The 19,594-nt window shown below is 46.0% G+C and overlaps 2 protein-coding genes across 2 annotated transcripts in view; one reads left to right on the top strand and one right to left on the bottom strand.

Moving 5' to 3' along the window:
- T265_02735 (hypothetical protein) overlaps window positions 1-19,594 on the bottom strand; it is a gene marked incomplete at both ends in the record, with an annotated part of 24,636 nt that overhangs the window by 1,951 nt on the left and 3,091 nt on the right. The window contains 12 exons of the mRNA XM_009167050.1: window positions 724-876; window positions 1,621-1,904; window positions 4,098-4,543; window positions 4,640-4,824; window positions 6,815-7,071; window positions 8,235-8,418; window positions 8,855-9,026; window positions 9,873-10,007; window positions 11,764-11,900; window positions 12,025-12,206; window positions 13,756-13,879; window positions 14,860-15,451. Coding sequence (XP_009165314.1) covers window positions 724-876; window positions 1,621-1,904; window positions 4,098-4,543; window positions 4,640-4,824; window positions 6,815-7,071; window positions 8,235-8,418; window positions 8,855-9,026; window positions 9,873-10,007; window positions 11,764-11,900; window positions 12,025-12,206; window positions 13,756-13,879; window positions 14,860-15,451 — 2,851 coding nt within the window. The remainder of the gene's footprint in view (window positions 1-723; window positions 877-1,620; window positions 1,905-4,097; window positions 4,544-4,639; window positions 4,825-6,814; window positions 7,072-8,234; window positions 8,419-8,854; window positions 9,027-9,872; window positions 10,008-11,763; window positions 11,901-12,024; window positions 12,207-13,755; window positions 13,880-14,859; window positions 15,452-19,594) is intronic.
- T265_02736 (hypothetical protein) lies at window positions 14,083-14,565 on the top strand (the record flags this gene model as incomplete). Its single annotated transcript, XM_009167051.1, has 1 exon — window positions 14,083-14,565. The coding sequence occupies one exon, from the start codon at window positions 14,083-14,085 to the stop codon at window positions 14,563-14,565; it is 483 nt and encodes a 160-aa protein (XP_009165315.1).

The following is a 19,594-nucleotide window of genomic DNA, read 5'->3' as shown; positions in this document are numbered from 1 at the left end:
CCGATCTCAATTATATTAAAAGCCCTCCAGTGGAAAGAACAGGAAAAGAGTGGGTGGGGGAGGGGACCTAGTGCTGGCCTATGTCAAGCATACCGAGGAGCCTGCACCTCCAACCGCTCAATCAGACAATCTGGAAAGAAACTGACACAACGAACGCCACTGACATCGATTAGCTGCCATTTCTTGCAACGTTTCCAGCCAAAATAGACGGGGCCACGGAGACCCCATCCTGGAAGTCGCACAACACCAACAACACCCAAACTCTTCGTAATCTCTTTCACGCCTTTCTGCCAAGTCATGTGCTGTCCACTTCGCGGCTTGCGCCATCCTGAAGGAGGCACGGAGAATAACACCCGTCTCGGTAGACGGTGTTTCGGCATGCGTAGCACATGACCGAATCATCGCAGTCGATGACGCTGGATGTTTTCCCGGATTGAGGTGCCCAACAGTGTAGACTGCCCATGAGCTGATCGGTTCTTGGAGAACAGTGTAAAAATGGATGACTGCATAGAACTACGATTCGGAGAAACGCGGGATCGCCAGGCCAAGAAGAAACAAGTCCACCCTATGAGTAATCACACCTATTAACATCAGAAAAAGCTATTTGTGGTTCAGCTGACGGAAAAGTGCACACAGCAAAGATATGACAAAGTGATTTTCAACGAAATGTGAGCAAATTGAGTTTGGGGAATAGCATCAACGCGAAGCCACTAAAAGACATACCTGTCGATTTCTTTCTCAACCAGATGGTACCTGGCACGGAAAGCGACCAGATGCGCATAGTAGGCTGGAGCCGGGATGGACACAGATCGGGTGCACCGCACATAGGTGTGGCACAACTGGTACGTCAGATTTTGGATATCATCCGCACTGAAGCTGTCGGGGGAAGATGCGAAACGGTGATGTTAATAAAAGCCCAAAAAGCGCAAGGATTACACGACTTGCTCAGATAAAACAGAGAATGGGCGTTTCTAGTGTTGAATTTGGCAGAGATACTATATCTACGAATCGCGTGGCAGCGGTTTAATGGTATAAGTGCTGGACATATCCCCTGAAAATCGGAGCTTTGGCAGATTTCTAAATCCCAACCGCAAGATGAAAAATCAACCAGCCGTATCATCCAACCAGTTCATAGATCTCATAGTTCCAGAAGGAAAGGGGGAGATGAGATAATAATAGTAATAAATATAAGCGTTCAGCTGTAGCACCCTTTCGGTGCCTAGCTGCCAGGCCACCCGAAGGAGGCACGAGGGCAGGGATATTGTCAGGTCGCCCAAGTCTAGACAGGGGAAGTCGAATGGCAGAGGTCGGGTTCGAACCACGGACCTTCCGGTCAGTAAATTCGCGCTCTAACCACTTGAGCCACCTCAAGCTGAGATACTTCCAGTTTACCCACGTCTAGACGGCAGCACGAAGGAATCACGGGGAATTCCAACTGCCAACATCACACGTCTGCAGACTACCTTGTAGGTCATACTGAGGGGAACACGGTGATGAGTGCACAGCTATGTACAAGCGGAGGCTCGACGAACCTCGCAGCATTCATGAGATGTCACTCACAAAAACATACACCAATCATGCGGAGATCACGCAACAGTTTAGACACCTTTGAATACTTACCGGTTGTCATCCCACAACACGTGATAGTGACTGGGACGGGAGGTTCCCTGGATGCCCGCGTGACTGCACAGGTAGAAATCGAATTCAGTCGGATGCGTAATCACCTGGTCCACCGTTGTGCCGGCGGGGATGTTGCCAGATTTACCCATTTGATCCTTTTTATCTGCACAAAACAGTCGAGTATGGTGGCGTTTTTGAACCACGATGAAAGTGATTCCGGGCTGATAACCCAGTTCGAGTTTGACGCAGGCTTCGCGAATTGCACGGAGTTCATGGTTGAGAACCTAGCGGAACGAAGGTTACACAGGAGTGAATGGACACAGGCCAGCGGTAGCTAGAAATGCACTTCAGAAAATTGTACGAACGGGAAGATGAAAAAGATTGCGGCCGAAATAATTGATCGTACACATAAACAACCGGAACTGCGGGCGCGATTGAAAGCGCATTAGGACCCACGGAATTTGTCAATAATTGTAGTCTGTAGGCAGACGCAAAGATCATGTGCATCCCAGATCGCTGTTGAAGGTCACCAAAGGGTCACATGACAAAGGTCTGTTTGTCGCCTATCTTAAGGTGTGAGTAGTGGTTACGATGTGCATATACCTACGGCCTATTCAGCTACGTTTCCAGGATAAAACCAGGGTTAAGCCCGCACCATCCTGCAATCAAAAGGGTTGGGCAGACAAGAGGTACTCTTCAACCGTATAGCGCAGTGTTTCAGAAAAATGTTCAAATGTCTCCTTTTTGTAGAGAGACTGGGACGACTCGATCGATACTGAAAGGCCGGCTGCAGTAGTTCGATAACGTTAATTCTGCAATGCTATGCGACTTTAAGTCACTTCTGAAGCACTCTTGAATCGAACCGATACGAAATTAAGGTGACTGAACAATCTCAGTGAACTTGCGTCTAACATAGTACCATAGATAATGCTCTTTATGCAGAAGAGAAGGTTGGAGATAACTGATCGAACAAACCAAAAAAGAAACAGCAGACCGATTTCAAAGCCACCGGGATCGCTCCACAGTACCCCGCGCTTGGTACCAACTAATTTTCCATGCCTAGTTACCACTTTGGACGATTGCTATTTCAAACAAGCTACTTCGAAATGCAAACGCAATAAGCAAGGTGCTCTAAAAATTACACCATTCGGGATTTTTGGCTGTAACAAAAAACCGTGGTTTTTATGGACTAGCGAATAGGAATCTCCTGTCCAGAACAAACCACCTTGATCAAATCCCATGGGAGGTTGGTCCGCATTAGAGGGAACTATACACTAGATGGTCTCGGATTAAGCGAACGACGCGCGGGAATGAGCACTCAGCTAGTTGACACGACCGGGGCATTAAAGCGCCTGTATCAACGATTGATTTCGTTGGATCAGCCAATGATTGTAAACGAGAGGGATAAAACATTCAACAGAGACGAAATCGCTGGCCAATTTATTTAGTTTTGGTCACAGATCCCATCTTCCTGGATGGGAGTAGAGGGAATGGCTTTATACAAAACCTGTGGCAAACACTGGGGAGTTTACTCATTCGAGATGTTGCTTAGTGGGAGCTGAACTCTCCCGCATGGCGAAACAACAGAAGGACAATCTGTGGCCTCCATCACCACCCCCCTGCAAGGCAGACTGACGGTGTCTATATAGGCTCTCCAGTATCACCCACAACAGCTAATCTTTTCTTGCACAGTGTTGAAACTTAGCCTCACGTGACTTCGCCTATCCACCATGCAATTGGCTAAAGTAAGTTGACAACGAATGCGCGACTATGTATCAACCACAAAACAGTAAGCTTTCTCAAACTTTTCAAACAAACAATGAGTAGTACGAGAACCACCATGGGAAGTGAGCGCGAACGAATAAAAATGAAGTTTCTAGGCTACATGTTATCTGTTAACACCAACCAGACAGACAGTCAGGCGAATCCATGCGTGAATCACGGAGCACAAACGGCAATGTTCACTTTCCTCCAAAAAGTCCAACTGAATTTAATAAAATTGAACGCGAATCAGCCATCGAACTCTACGCATTCGACTTCAGTGGAACATGCAGATTGTAGGCAGGTTTCAGGTCAGATGTGTGTTGAGGCCCTAGAGATCAGCACACATTCGAACTACGTCAGCCGTAACGATGAAGCCAGCAATGGACTTACTGCACACTCTAGTGGCCAGACGTCAAGCAGGAGTCCGAACAATGACACATCACATCTGATGCAAGGATGAACGAAGGCACATCCTAGCCAAAGTACGCGTAACCACGAGTATACGCACACACAATTACAAACAAACTCATACAAATGCCGGTCGCATATGACTGCCAGGTGACCTCAGGAACACACCCATAAGAGGACACATGATGGCGGACCCGTATTCGATTGATTGGAGAAGTCTTGGAACGTCTCTCACAGAACCCGAAAGGTTCTTATTTAACTAGACTATTTTTACTATAAAACTTTCCATATAATAGCAGACTTACATTGAGAAACTGTCCTTCACTAACACCGTCACGATAGTAGATAATTCGAGTCGGTTTGAAACGGGTGGCCCGGTAAAATTGAAGCAACAGATCCTTGACCATAGGATAGAGGTCTTGGATGATTTCCTGGCGATGAGGTTGCACGCGGACAGTGGCAGAATAACGACTTGGGTGCGCGTCCATGCTAGCCACGACGGCAGCGATACTAGGCTTGGTTTTATCTCCCGCCGGCGGGTGAGTCACATCGGCGCCGAGGAAGATAACTGGTTCCCGAAAAACAGCAGGTCGGACACTAGGCACAATGATCGAATTGATACCGCCTAGTTTCACGTTAATTTTTAAGCAGAGATTAGACAGCGTTTGTGGCGATGTTTTGTTCACGTTTTTTGACTGCACACATTGTGTTGCAAGTCCGAACATTATATCACCCACACGTTTGACTTCGGCTGCAGAGTAAAAACAGGAGAAGTGGATTAGGGACGGTAAGATGCATTACGCAAACACTTCATTAGGAGGATAACAGCGCATTGGGGTTAACTTACCGTATACGGGAGTTTTTCCGGGTAAAACAACAACAATAAGTTGAAGACCCGCATGAGTGTTTTTCAAGTAACGAAACATCGGTTCAACTTGGTCTTGTCCGGTTGCATACTTGCAGAAACATGGTTGGGCCAAAATAGGCATGCCCGCGTCGTTGGAGATCTTTTGAAGCTGCAGAGTAAACAGCCTGTGAAAGAATATGGAGAATAATTATTTCCTGTGAAAATTCATCCGTGACGTCACCACTAAAATCAACAAGAGGCCTGTAACCGCCAAGTAAACATGAAGTTTGAAGGTCTGGTACATAAGTATTTTATCACGCCAGCTAACTAAACACGATAAAACAGCATCGGAGAAGAAAAGCCACTGGTTCAACGTCAGCCACGAACTAGTGTCTAATCTGTTCGAAGGAGGATTCGTACACATTCAGTATTTTGCTGCGTTTTGTGCGCAACCACCGAACCAACGAAATGCATGACAGACTTCACCAATTAGTAAATCACACACCATGAAAACGAGGCGGGAGCAGATTGTCACAGAGGCTGCTCCGGTCTATGTGAGTCACCGCCGGGTCAGATCCAGCTAAGTAGCGGCCGCTTGTGCGCGTGCATCGAAAGCACGCAATGAACGGGATCAACAAAGGTTGACAAGTAGGATACCCCAACAATAATTAGCAGCGAGCTAACCCGTTAGAGTCCGTGTCTGTGTTGATGATTGATGCCAAAGGGGGAACTAGTACTAGCGACGAGCATAGGCCAAAAAACTATCCTTGTTATCTGAGAAACCACGTTGTGGCAGACATTGTTACTTGAATAAGTTTTGTCAAACGCGAAATTCACAACAGGGTGCAGTGCAAACATTCACCGGAAAACGCTCGGGATCATCGGACACAAGTGGTATCCTGGATAATCATTCAATAAAGGATAACGATTCAGTTGTAACACCCTTTCGGTGCCTAGCTGCCATGTCACCCGAAGAAGCATGAGGGCTGTAATACTGCCAGGTTGTCCAAGCCTAGACAGGGGAGGTCGAGAAGCAGGGGTCGGGTTCAAATCATGGGTCTTCCGGTTAGTAAATTCGCGCTCTAATTACTAAGCCATCTCGTCCCCTGGATAAATAAGTCTACCAGAGGTGTGGATGAGCCGACTGTCAGTCTGTAGCCGCACAAAGACATGAACTCAAAGATCGTAATGCCGTCTTGCACGCGCGATTTCTTGAGATTGCGTCCAATTTAATCTTCCTCATTATACACTTCAAACTTGTGAAATTCATTTGTGGGTAGTAGTTATCAGGCTATCTATGTTAGCATCATAATTTTGCGCGGAATAACTTTTGGAGGTGTAGTTCCTGGAACCTCATGGTGATGTTGTATCATTTGCGCGTCCGCTTCTAATTTCCTAACCAAACAGGTAGCAGCAGAAATTTCGGCTTTAATTTAATTGCAGAAGTGAACCTTCTTTTGATTCAACCACTTTGCAGGACACAAAGCACCGTAGGTTAAAACGTCATGCAAAATTTCTTGTATTCTGTGCCATTTAAAGTTACGCAGGACTTTGCATTTTTATGGCAGGTTGATGCACAAAATGTGGACGGTCCAGTCTGTGCAAATCGCAACAGTCGGTTTGATAAGAACCTTTTCCCATGTGGGTACACCGTGAAATGAAAATACAAGAAAAGGTGCCTGTTGTCACTAGCTGAATGGTTGTATCATCGTTACACTAAAAGTAATAAAACAGTCATGATATGGATCGAACTATTGACCAATGGGTTACAACCGAGATTAAGCTGAACAGCTTTTAGTGAGTGAGCAGACGAGTAACATGCTAAACCACGGTGAAAGGTCTAACGTTCTGGACAGTTTGCCATCCCACTGATAATCGGCCGTCAAGGTGGATAACTGCCATGTAGACAGAAAAATAAAGCGATTCAGTTGTCGCCCTCATGAAGAGGCCAACGAAAACTGGCTATTCATGGGGAATTGTTTTTTATTGAAGCTACGGGTGGTTGAATATACGTTCTCTCCTCCGGGACACAAGCGGGGCTCAATAAATGGGCTGATAAAGAGTAATGGATAACAACGAATATACTCAGACATTGAAGCTGACTACCTTTAGACCGTAAAGTGCCTTCCTGTCCTACGAGTTAGGTATCGCGAACAAAGTCACAGGAGAACGTACCGCAAAGAGTCCTCTCGTACTATGCGCTGGGGCGCGAAACAGGCAATAGCCCAAACCTTGATTTCGATACCCGAGAAGAACTGCTTGCCACGCATATCCCAGACACCCAGCTGTGGTGACGCCTGAGCCTTGGTTCGACCACCGTACTGGATCTTCGGTGCAGGTATGACACGACCTTGAATTTCGGCCATCCGTGTATTAACGTTGATTCCAAACATCTGCAGGTGCGGATCCGCGTTAAAGTTGGCGCGCTTGACCTAAAAAATAATTAGAAAAAAGAACGACGGATAGAAATTACACGAGAACCAATTAAATTCCATGATTTGTGGAAAGTAAACGGCAATAAAAATCTTGCTAAAGTAGTAAACAGCAAGTACTCAGTGCAGGACCTCGCACTAGTTTCGATAGTAGACCTAGAGTCCTATTGTAACGGTGGATACTACTGATGAGGGCTTGCGAGTAGTATGTTCCCTCGTAAATCCGCTTCGTGTCTCTTGAAAAGTGAGATCTATTACGGAGTTTGTGGAATCGTATTTGCTTCCATTTGAGCAACAGTCAATGAATATCCAGAAAAGTTCAGGAAGACGCGTTCGGGTGGAAGATGGATATTCAGTTTTTGTAAAACAAGATGCATGAGAGTTTTGCTCCCCTGTCCAATGATCTGTAACTGTTCAGTTAGCGTTTTCTAAATAACTCCGCAGCGAGGGCCATCTTTCACTATTACAAGCCTACTGGGAGCTTTGAGTAAAACTTTGAAACCCCCGTTTCTAAGGTGAACGCGTAAGATTTCGTCTTCGATTACGGAACACCTTCCCAATTATTGCGTTTAATTTGAAATAGCAAATGCAGAAAGTTCACAAAGTGCCACCTGGCTGGTGTTTACAGCGTTCAGGGAAACTTCTTTGATGACAACGTGGGATGTGATACTGAATAGAAGTCGCTGGTCCTCTCCTAGTCGTCTTCTTGAAAGACTGGTGATAGGTTGCTTTTTTGGTGGCCTTCACTGCGACAACGCACGTAAATACTAGTAAGGTTGTTGTGATTAGATGTGGGGACGATGGAGACTGGGGAGATATTGGGGAACGAGCTATTGGAGAACGAACGTATTTGGACATTATTGAGGACGAAACTTGGATCGGAATAATGAAATAAACAAATTGTTCAGCTGTAACAGCCCTTCGGTGTCTAGTTGCCACGCCACCAAAAGAAAGCACGAGGCTCGGTATAAAATCAGGTTGCCCGAGCCTAGACAGGAGCGGCCGAGATGTCGTGATTGGGCAAGAACCACGAACCTTCCGGTGTGCGCCCAAACAACTGAACTATGCCGAGCGAATGGCGGTACACCACCGCACACGAGCAAAAAGTGTCAGTGTACAACAGCATTACACCTAGTTGCGATATGTAATTCTACGCAGCCTACCAGATTATTGATCTCCTTCTCCCGGTCCGGAGCAGACCGTGCAGTCGCTTTGATCATGGTTGAAGTTTGCATATCCGTGAGTTTCTTTATACATCGCTGTCCAGCGACCATGTTGCACACCTCCAAGGGTAGATAGGTATGTTTCTGTTCCTGGCCAACTTGCAGACAAGGTAGATGAGGATACCTGAGAACAAGAGTGGGATTGAGAACCATTGCTTGATAAATAAGCGAAGCTGATGAGAGCAAATATTACGTGTGAAAATCCAGGTGGAGCCATCATCACTCTGCAGTCTGCTGCACAGAGGTACTATGATACAGACATGACACCACACACACCCCGAAACACACTGACCGTGTACAATGAGCACTATCAGCAAAAAAGAAAATTATTTGCTTCTTAAATGTTTTCTCCGGGTGAGGGTAGGGTTCTCCTGCGGTATGAAAAAAAGGGATTCGTGTCCTTTTAGGATGACTTTACTGTTAGGAGGAATCAATGTGGTTTGCCGTTCGTTTATGTGCGGAATTAGAGAGAGCTGTAACCTACTCAAAACCTCAAGCACAACAGAACGCTTGTATGTCCTTCCGAACGTATGCCCGTGCGGGAAATCGGAAACACTCACTCTAGACGGATATTGTATCGTTCTTGGAAATATTTCGCGACCGTACACTCCATCGTAGCGCCAGTTTCGAGCTGCAGAGGGAATGACTGCGTGTGAGCCGGACGTCTCGTTACATTGCACACACGGTATTTTCGTCGCATCGTTCCACAATGTGTTATTTCCACTTTGAGACCTGAAGCGAAAAGCAATACAGTGGCGTTAAAACGTTAAAAAAAAACACAGAGAGATCCAAATAAAGTTGGATACGCGACCAACGTGGCGCTGAGTCTGTAAGCCCCAAAGTTCGTGTCTAGCTCGATAAATTAACAGTGTTCCACTTTCGACAGAGCTGAATGCCAACTACTAAGTGCCGGTCAGGCACCACAATGAACGTTTTGTGGATTTTCTGATTCACCAAGCGGTGATACAGTAAGTGTGCATTCAATCAATGCAAAGTTGTTAAGTTTTCAGGTCAAACGGAGTGACCCGAATAAGGACAGGACTGGCGGTGTTTACTGATGGTACAAATGCGCGTGTCGTGTGACCAGCAATCAGGCATTAGATCGATGGGAGAATCGATTTTCGTACATTAGGAATAGGCGAAGCGGAATTCACGAAGAAGGTTTAGGAAGAGACGGGAGAATAGATTAGGCGTAAAGTGGACATCAGTTACAGTATCATGGTACTACAACCTTATCGAACTCGATCAGTGGCAGAGGACTCTAAAATACTTAGATTTATTCCAGCGTAGTGGGTTTGACAAAATATGGGCGTCCGCTTGAATTATCAAAATCCAAATAACGCTGAAAGATGAGGTACAGAGGGAAACTGGTTGTGAACAGCAGACTACCAGGGATGACTTGATTTAAGCCACATGAACTACCACATTAACGGACATAAACACGGGTACAACACACGAAGCTCATCGTTACGATGGCTAGGAACGAGGTCACACGGTTGCCTAGAAAGCGAACTAGCTGACTGGCGAGAATCAATAGTAGAGGGTAGAATGCGATAAAACAACGCTACACTGTCCTACCTTTGATTTCCTTGGTAAACTTCACCCTTTGGCTATCCGTCAATGCACGCCGCTGCTCACTCTTGTCAGAAATGTCAAGAACTTCGCACATGAAGTCGATCACAGACTGCGCCTTGTAGAATGCTGTGGCCGATACTGCACAGGTGAATAAAATAGAAACGGTGAATTGATGTTAAAAGTAATGCAAACAAAGTAGAGAAGCCACTAGTGGGATGGTGCTCAAACTTGATAACAGAAATTGGCACAAAAAATATGCCTAACTGAGAAGATGCAAGCCTAAATTTACTGCTCCTTTTATGACAATGGGCACTATCGCCGACTTTCCCCACTTCTCTAAGACAGGCTCCTTTTCCAAAATGCAAGCAAACAGATCAGGCAAGCGTTGACTGAGGACTTCGTCCCCGTCTTTGAACAACGCGGGCTGGAGGTCATCCGGACCAAGGGCTCGGTGGCGCTTGAAAGAAAATATGTAGTCATAAACCTCCGAGGATGTAGAGGGTTCCACGTTCATCGTCCAGGGTTCTACTTCACCTGTGGGCTCTAGATGAGTACCAGCTGGTGGCCACGACAGTTGTTGTTCGAAGTATTCAGCCCACCGGTCGAGGAGTTCTTATTTTGTTACGGTTCTGTCAAATATTTATTCGAGATGTTCGACTCTGATGCTTTCGCTCACAGGTAGTTTCCGGGGACCGGTCGCACGGATCAACTGAAATAATTTTCGGGGATTACCGGCTATCTGGGCCTCTTCCATTTCTTTGGCTTTCTGTATCCACCATTCTTCACGATCGGCTCACACGCTTACATTCACTTGACGTCTGATAATTCTTCGCACTGGGTTATGTTCGGGACCGGCTGGGATATCTCTTCAAGATTTAAGCAGTGCCACCGTTCGGTCTGATAGCCTTGTTCGTGGGCTGTACTTGCTATGGTCCAACTCATCTCCGCTCCACAGAGCGCAGGATGTGTCCACACAACCACAGCACTGTTCGCACTGACAAACTATTGGTGACTTGAACTAGTTGTTTCTTGAAAGGTAGCCAAATCCGCCTTACTCGACTTCCTGTTCATGTACACCAAACTCGCTTCCCATTGTCTTGTCAGTGTTGTGCCTGAAGGTCTTCGAAACATTGAGGACAAATTGCTTCGAGAGGTAGATGCCTTTTAATCTACAAGGATTTTCGGTTGTTGACTATACCCATTACCACCCAATGCCAACAATAGTCTGCGGGTTCAGTCAACAATAGAATTCGGTTAAGCTGTACAAATTTGCTGTACAGGCAAGACTTAGCTGCGTTGGATTGGGCATGTGCCATAGGAGACTCGGAGCAATAGGCAATGTCACTTGAACAGCACATGCCCACGACAACCAGCATCTAGCTGGGACATTCAGACGAATACTTAACTTTTGCCACGTGACCAAATTCTAGGCAACAATGCTGTTGTTTTAAAGATCCACGGTGATATGCTAATCAACACAGTCACGGTTGGCTAGCGTGTTTACGAAGAAGTCATTACACGAGTTTATTCGTCGATTTGGTTGCGCCTTAGAACAAGGCAAGTGAACCCGACTAAAGTACACGTCCAGTGGTTGTGATCTTCGCTCCGGCAGTAGCTTTAGTCGCCTGACTTCTTACGGGCTTGAAGTTTAACGAGAATGGCCTAAAAATTACGCGGTATAATGTAAGTTGTTCATGACAGTGAGAAACACTGAATGGTTGATATGTGGGCAGTAGGACTAACTTTCTTGCTCTCGAATTTACTATTTATGTTATTAAACGATGGAGACCTCGGACTGACAAAGATAACCAGCCTCTAAATAACACGGCAATGCACAAGACTGGATTTAGTGACGATAAACAGTCAAGATTCATGGAAAGTAGCATGCACTAACCATCAATGTTCAGCATCATCCGCCATTGCGAGGGACGAACGCTTTGATGAAAACCAAACCAAACTTCCCGACCACCACCGAGGGGATTCTCATATCCGTCAGGATTTTGAAAGAACGAACGACCGACAGGCGTGTAGCTAGTAAAACAAGATACAAATAAGCGAAATGTTCTTGCATGTACCAAATGGAGAGATCTAGCCACAAACAATGTGTTCAACGAGCTAGCTGGGCGAAATACCAAACAGATAGACTGATACTCACCTCATACTTGGAAGATGTCGCATAATGACATCCAGTGAAACTACCGCGTCGTTGGGAATGTGTCGTATATGACCACCCAAGGCCTCTTCCAGTGCGAACAGGGATACCTCCGATACATGTTTGATAGCAACTCGGAATACTCTGTCTTTGCCCTCACCTGGAAGGGTAACTTCTAGTTCAACCTAGAAAAGACGACAAAAAAGCGAGGAATAGGTATTTGCTTGTCTGCACATCGTCTGCAGTTGACCAGAATTCGCCAGTTAGTAAAAACCCACGAGCCAACATAGAGTCATCCACCGCAATTCCGTTCACCTGACACAACGCTGATGGACAGGCGTCAGGGTGAAGGCATCAGAACAGGACTGAATACGGCTAGATATTGAAGAAGCATCACCAACTGGGTAACGTCGTTAGACAATGATATGCGTAGTCCCACGGGTGCCTACATAGACCCGATCGAATAATGTCGGGACGAGGGGAGTGCAACAACAATCACATGACGACTAATCTCAGTGTCACTACGCCTGAAAGCCAAAGCAGTAAAGACTGTCGTAAACCAAGGAAGTCGTTAATGGACCTTTGGAAAGAAGCATCGTTATGAAGCACTCATTTGCGGAAGTTATCCGTTGGGGACAATGTTCGTATTCGGGATACGGCGAATCTTAAAACAAATGAGCCCCTAGAGGGACAATATTATAGAAATAAACCCCTCACACCGGGGATAGCTCATCTCCACCATACGCAGACGACAATGGGTCAGTGTAAGTAGTAGCTGTCCACTCTACCAACTTTTAACCTGGGGAGATTCAAAAAATTGGAATACCCTCCCAACAAAGCAGGAAAACAATGGATGTGACCTCTACGCCTAGAGCAATGAAAAGATGTATGTTCTACACACGTTAACCAGGGCGCTCCTTCTCTCCAGGGCACAAAACGATGGACCACCTAGCGAGGGGTAAAATATCCCCTCCCTCGTTGCGCTCTCTCTTGGTGGGGATAACTGTGATGCGGAAATCATAACATTAAGTAAATTACGAGAAGACCAACTTGATTCACAAGAACCACAGTGCAATACCGGTAATGTTTCACCTCAGTTTTAAGAATCAACCTTTCAAGCTAGCGTTTTCATCAAAAGAACCACAATGCGTATCAAACGCCCAAAACCAGGCAAACACTTATACGGGGCGTCATACTTGAAGTGCACAAGGTAACAACATTCTGGAAATTCCAACGCCTTCTGGATGCGCAATTGGCAACCGGCATTCGGCGGACACCGGATCATGACTAGCTATTGGGTTCACACCTTCGGCCAATCACGCCTTGATGCAGTAGCCCGAACCCGACCTCTGCCTCTCGACTTCCCTTGTCTACGCTTGGGCAACCTGGCAGTATTCCAGCCCTCATGTTTACTTCTAGTGGCATAGCAGCTAGGCACCAAAATGGTGTTACGGCTGAACGATTATCTTTTTTATCCTCTGGACAATAGCGTGCGGGGTAGGCTTCTTGGCCATAGCAGCACCTAACAGCCAGCGGTTTCGATGCGAGATTCCGCAAGTGTTTGTAAAATATATGCATCTGGTGGAAACGGTGAGGATGAAGCATAACCCAAAGCAAAAACCAACGGACAAGTTACGGATCGTCAAAATATACAGCATCCGTGACAGTCAACCACAAGATGAGCTGGGGACGAGATTTTCATCGACAACAGGCTAACAGAATTTACCAACGTACCTTTTCTTTACTAATTGGTAATGGGTCTCGCGTGTACATGTTTCGCCGGCCGTCAAAAACCGGCTTCTGGTTGTAAAAGTACTTCTGGTAGTGCATTGAGTTCACCATAGTTTCGATGATTTCTCTGAGAAAAGGGAATATAAAAGTTGAATTCGAGAGAGCAGTGAAGAGGATATCTACCTGAGGTAGAGTATCGAACTGACCTCCAAGAGGAAAGCAAGCGAATTGTGTTATCGAGATATAACTGGAAACGGACAGAATGATGGTGTCAAAAGATCCTACTGGAACATGTAGGATACGGAAACGCCTCCCGCCCATCACCTTCTTATGAGGAAGGCCGGTGGTTTCAAGCTAGTACTCAACTCTGGCCTGCTGTTTCATCTGACCGAGTGCGAAAAGCAAATACCATATTCCGGCACAACATACGTTCAGCCAGGCGATAGATGCCAAAACACCTCAATGGAGGGAGCTAGTATACTCAGGGCGTTAGAATTCATCATCGGAAATTCAATGGCAGAAATCGAACAGAACAGCTCAAAAACGACAAGAAGTTGCATAACGTCTAAAGAGTCATCCGGAAGAGTAAACAGAAGCCGGCAACAGCGCCGGCAAACTGAACCGACAAATGCAGCTGTGAAAACGTCCAGATGGAAGGAAAAGAAGGTTAAGTGGCGTTACGGATACGACCTGAAAAAACTGGTCAACGATTTACCAAGGGTAACCGAGTGCTCCTTCACCAGACTCCAGTCTCGCCAAATAGAAAACAAAAATCCGTGTAACAAGTTGTCAAGTGGAATTGCCTTTGACTAACAGCTGGACTGTCCTCCTTTATGGAAGTATTCATAAAAATGGTATTTTATCGGTGGGCAGACATATACGGAGATCGCGAAACAAAGCGATTGGTTACTCGCAGGAAGCTGTTCCAGATATAGAAAACCTGTATGTATGCTCATGAAAACCACGCTAAGGTCTCACCCACGAGTAAGTCTAAAATCGGTTCAAAATGAAGCAATCAGGACTCTTAAAACACAAGAATGTCATGCAGCGTCAAAAGTGGCTGATGACATGTCAAAGCATCGTAGGAGATTAGGATGAATGTCTCACCTGTTGACACGTCGTGGACATTTCTCCGGCACGATTGACACATCGTAGTGGTGCAAGAAACCTTTTGGCATGCGGATTTCGAAGTGATTAGCGCGCAGGCTGATAGCACGGCCATCAGAGCCACGACCTGGACGCGCGGGTGGTTCAAACTGGATCAAGTGCTGCGAAGAAGCAGAATGTCCCATTCCACTGCAGGAACCACTACCACCCGTGGATCCACCTGCACCTCCAGAGCCGCTACTGTTGCTACCAGCACCAGCACTGCTCGCAGATCCACCACCGCCACCGATAGATGGAACGTCTCCGCCGCTGCCTACCGCTGGCGGTGAGGAGCCATTACCACACTGATTCCCACCATTCCCGTTCCCTGTACTCAGAGAGGCCATACCAGTAGGTCCATTACTGTAAGTCATAGATGCATTGGTCGTATTGCTGGTGACACCACAGTTTGGGGATATGGTACAGCCGTTGTTCAAGACAGCAGACCCTGGAGGACTCCCAATCGGTGCAACCATGACGGGTTGATTGATGGTAGCTGGTGTGCTGGATGCCATAGTGGGAACGCCCGTGTTCGTTGCACCTGATATGACATCTGGAAATAAAAAAGCGGAGAACTCGGTAACAACTATCCGCACGATATGGAGCACACAAAACACTGGACGCCTAGACATTCAAATCCTGTGATATTTCTGTTAAGTGAAAATTGTTTAAAAAAACAAATAAAAAACAGGCCGGATTTGAACCACGGAACTTCCGGTCAATGGTTTACTACTAAGCCATCTCGCCTCCATTCTGACCGAATCGGGTCGTGTTTGAATCAACCACCACATTAACGTGAACACGGGGCAGCTCACCATCGTTTGAACTATTCTGAGATTAATCCTTGCTTTGCTTATTTTGAGAAGACCATAGTTGTAGCAACCGTACACTCTCGATCCCCAAGCTGTCTTGATGATAAACCCACCTTGGAAAAAATAACTGAAAAGATGTAAAGTTTACTGAATGGGTGAAACCGAGACTACTGCCAACGCTTTGAAACCAAAGGATACAAGGCAACTACAACCTCACGGTCTTCCCAAGTTGGTTCATTGGAAACTTGGAGAAAGCGAAAATAAAATTGTCCCGACAAAATCATTGTATTGTGGTAGAAAACTGTATAGAGCTATAAGTAAGTTGCTACCAAACGGGTGTGGTCTTGAGGCTTCGTCCAAATAACTGTGCACATAACTAATCGTCTCCATACTTTTCGTCCAGGAGGAAAAGCATCCTGTGACGACGCACGGAATGACTGCTGCCATGGATGGCTGATGTTCCGTGTTTTCATTAGCAATCGTTCAGCTGTAGCACCCTTTCGGTGCCTAACTTCCATGGTATCAGAAAAAAAGCACAAGGGCCGGGAATATTGCCAGGGTGCCCAAGCCTAGACAGAGGAAGTCGAAGCGCAGAAGTCGGGATTTCATAAACAGTTTGTGAGCCCGGTTCAACTTTGAGCAGCCGGATAGCACACAGCTGCCAATGAGGTCCGACTAGTCTATAGTAGCGACCTGAGATGCGGTAAATCGGTCGGAACCCTGGATTGATATCCGCCCGGAGGTCAGACTGGACCAAATAAGTTAGGATAGCATTGTTCGGTAGCTTTGCCGATCCGCTGTAGAGAAAAGGTGGTGGTGTTCATGAATACGTTCCGACAAGCGCCTACTCATCTTCCCAGCGTAACTCGTTCCGTGGAAGCAAGTGCAAAGCAATCCATACGAGGACCCATTGTATGCCAGCAACTTATTCTTTGGTCGTTGGACAACTAGCCTTAAGGTAAAGCCGATTCTTGTTTTCACGGCGTTATGCGTATCTTACGTCATCGGATTCCAGTGAAACTCTATGATACCCACTGGAGTCATTATTCTTTGTTGCTTCATCCTTCCTTAAGCTCAGAAAATGCGAGTCCACCAGTTCCTCTTCACTCAAAAATGGTTTCGAATTGTGGTCAGATTATCAACACACCAAGAGTTAGTTCCATAGTTCTAGGAAAGTCGAGCAGGAACAAAGTATCAACAATTTAATTTCCTTTCTGTCCCTACACAAGATCAAATATAATTCCTTAAATTACTCTGCAGACTTACGATGACTCAAAATTTTATAGTCAACTAACCCCTCCGATGGTGCAAGTAGTTTAGCTCATCAAAACATTTTCATGAGATCATGATCGATCTTGAGAAAGTCAACAACATCCAAAGCATTAAACCGGTAATTTCCAAACACCCGAGGTCTCATGAATGGGCTAAGATGAACGATCACGTTCTTGTCCATACACGCATATTTGTATCAACTTGCACCACACAATAGCATATCGCCTCCATTCTGACAGCCTAGTAACTTATCCCACTGACTCCATCTTTGCAGTAGCGTGTTCATCGAGCTTCACTGCTTCTCCTAACTCGTCACAATTCTCATATACCCCTTTGATGTTCACATACTATTCAGACTGATTGTCCAACTAGGTAGCAGTACGTTTACGTACGTACGACTGTGGTCAGTTAGTTCGACGGCCAAGTAACACGACAACATCGCTCGCAAAGTCGAAGTCTACCAGTCTTCCTCTACTTTATTCCTACACCAAGTGTCTCGATTCCTCGAAGTGTGTACGCCATGACAGTAGTAATGACAAAGGGGAGAGAGTGCAGCCCTACGGAACCGCAATAGCTGTGGGAAAACAGTTCGTTACGAACCTTTACAGGGAAAGAAAAAAATTCTGCTGGGTATACGTAAGACAACTGGCCTACCTGCAGAGTCAAAAGCTTCAAGGAAGTAGAGGAAAACCGCAACCGTTGGTCGGCAGTATGGATTGCCCTGCTAAACCATTTGATGCGACCAAATCAACCTCTACCTCGGCTCAACCCTGTTTGTTGTTCTCGGATTCACGTCTCACGTACCGGAGTTAGGCATCGCAGAGCTTTTACTGTATGTACCCGTTACCACATCCATCTGAAACCCCTATGGTTGAAACAATTGCTTTGTGCATCATTTCTTAATGTATGTATGATGGTTGACTGGTAGATCCCAATTGCCTGAAACGAGTCCTTGTTCCCAAGTAAGTTCAAACAATTCAAAGAGGCACCACGGTCCTAAATTAACTCTGATGAAAGTTCATCTGGCTCGGTAGTCCGATCCAACTTAGGACAGAGAGGCATACTAGTTTTCCAGAAACTGAGAGGATATAAACTCACAGACCACAGCCAGGGCTCAGCGTGCCGAACAAAATAAAGGTACAGAATCTGATGGTCCACCAGAGTGTTCTTGAAAATATTCCGAGCAACGATCTAGCCGCTAGCTTTATCATTAGATTTCTAATGTATTTTTATTAGCTGATTAACAGGCGGTCTTAGATCGTGTTTTGCGGATAACCCGGGACGGATTCCATGCATCCTTTGACCCACTAACCTTTATTCGTTGAACAAGATGGCTGTAGTTAGAGTGGAAATTTACTGACCTTAAGGTTCGTGATTCGAAAACGAACTCTGCATTTCGATTTTCCCTCTCTAGGATTGAGCAGCCTGACAGTATCCCAACCCTCGTAATTCCTCCGAGTGGCATAGCAGCTAGGCACCAAAAGCGTGTTACGTCTGAGCTATTCATTTTCTGAGCAAACTGAGTCCACCACACCTCCTTATTCAAACAGCCTTCATTGGAGTGCACGTCTAACAAGCCGTCTTATGCTGCAGCCCTGAAAGGAAGTGTTGACAACCCTCCTAAGGTTCAGAGGTTAGTATGTGCACGCCAGTGGGGGGCAGACAGGTTACTACGGCATCCACAACGTATAAAGTTGGTACCATTGAGGAATAACTGGTGGTCAGCACGGAGTTGTAAAGAACGTTCAACAATATCATTACGTCTTGGTTGAAAACGAAACACGCAACCGAGTCGATCATCGCATGAAGTGAGACGTTCCAATTCCACAATGAAAGCCACTACTATTAGGACATACCTGAAATCTTGGTCATGGATACTACGGTGATTAGTCCTCTGGAATTCTTCCACAGAATCAGTACCAAGGTTGGTAGGTACAGTGAATCAAACAGCGGTTAGTGTGGGAACAGAGACGGATGGCAGACGACAGTTTACAGGTATCCAACCACGCAAAAAGGCTTGAGGTAAGCAAATAAGGGTTATACTGACACCGGAGCAACCAGCAGCAACAACTGAGCAACCTGAAGTCTGTGATCGACAGCGTCTAAAGAGTGGTACCATAAGCTCGACTGGTATACTTGACCTTCCATTCGGTCTTCATAAATGCTGTGATAGAGCATTAACACATGCAACAGCAAGTTCCTGATCGGCCTCCCTAAGAGTACCAAAATTAAAGGCTGTGAAGGCGGCGTTGGTTAACAAAAGCAGAGCGGCAGTTGCGAGCAGTGGTGCCGCGGATACTTTCCCGGATCAAACTGACGAACAGATAGCCGGGCAATACGGACAAGTGATCGTCAAATAGGTCGAGTGTTAAACTACAATTATCAGGATAGGAGGCATCAGTGAATGCACTTGTCCGCTAATCTGTCCCACAGTGTGCAGCAAATAAGACGACTTGTCTGATGTCACCATGTCGAATGAAGAAATAATTTCTGCAACTCATGGTAGCATGCGGGCCTTCCACCTGCACTGTTCAAAGACGGGGGTGAAGTCCTCAGTCAGCGCTTGTCCGACCTGTTTGCTTGCATTTGGGAAAAGGAGTTTGTCCCAGACA

The sequence above is a fragment of the Opisthorchis viverrini genome, assembly GCF_000715545.1.
Source record: "Opisthorchis viverrini unplaced genomic scaffold opera_v5_35, whole genome shotgun sequence".
Classification (NCBI taxonomy): Eukaryota; Metazoa; Platyhelminthes; class Trematoda; order Opisthorchiida; family Opisthorchiidae; genus Opisthorchis; species Opisthorchis viverrini.
This window is presented reverse-complemented; position numbering and strand designations above follow the sequence as displayed.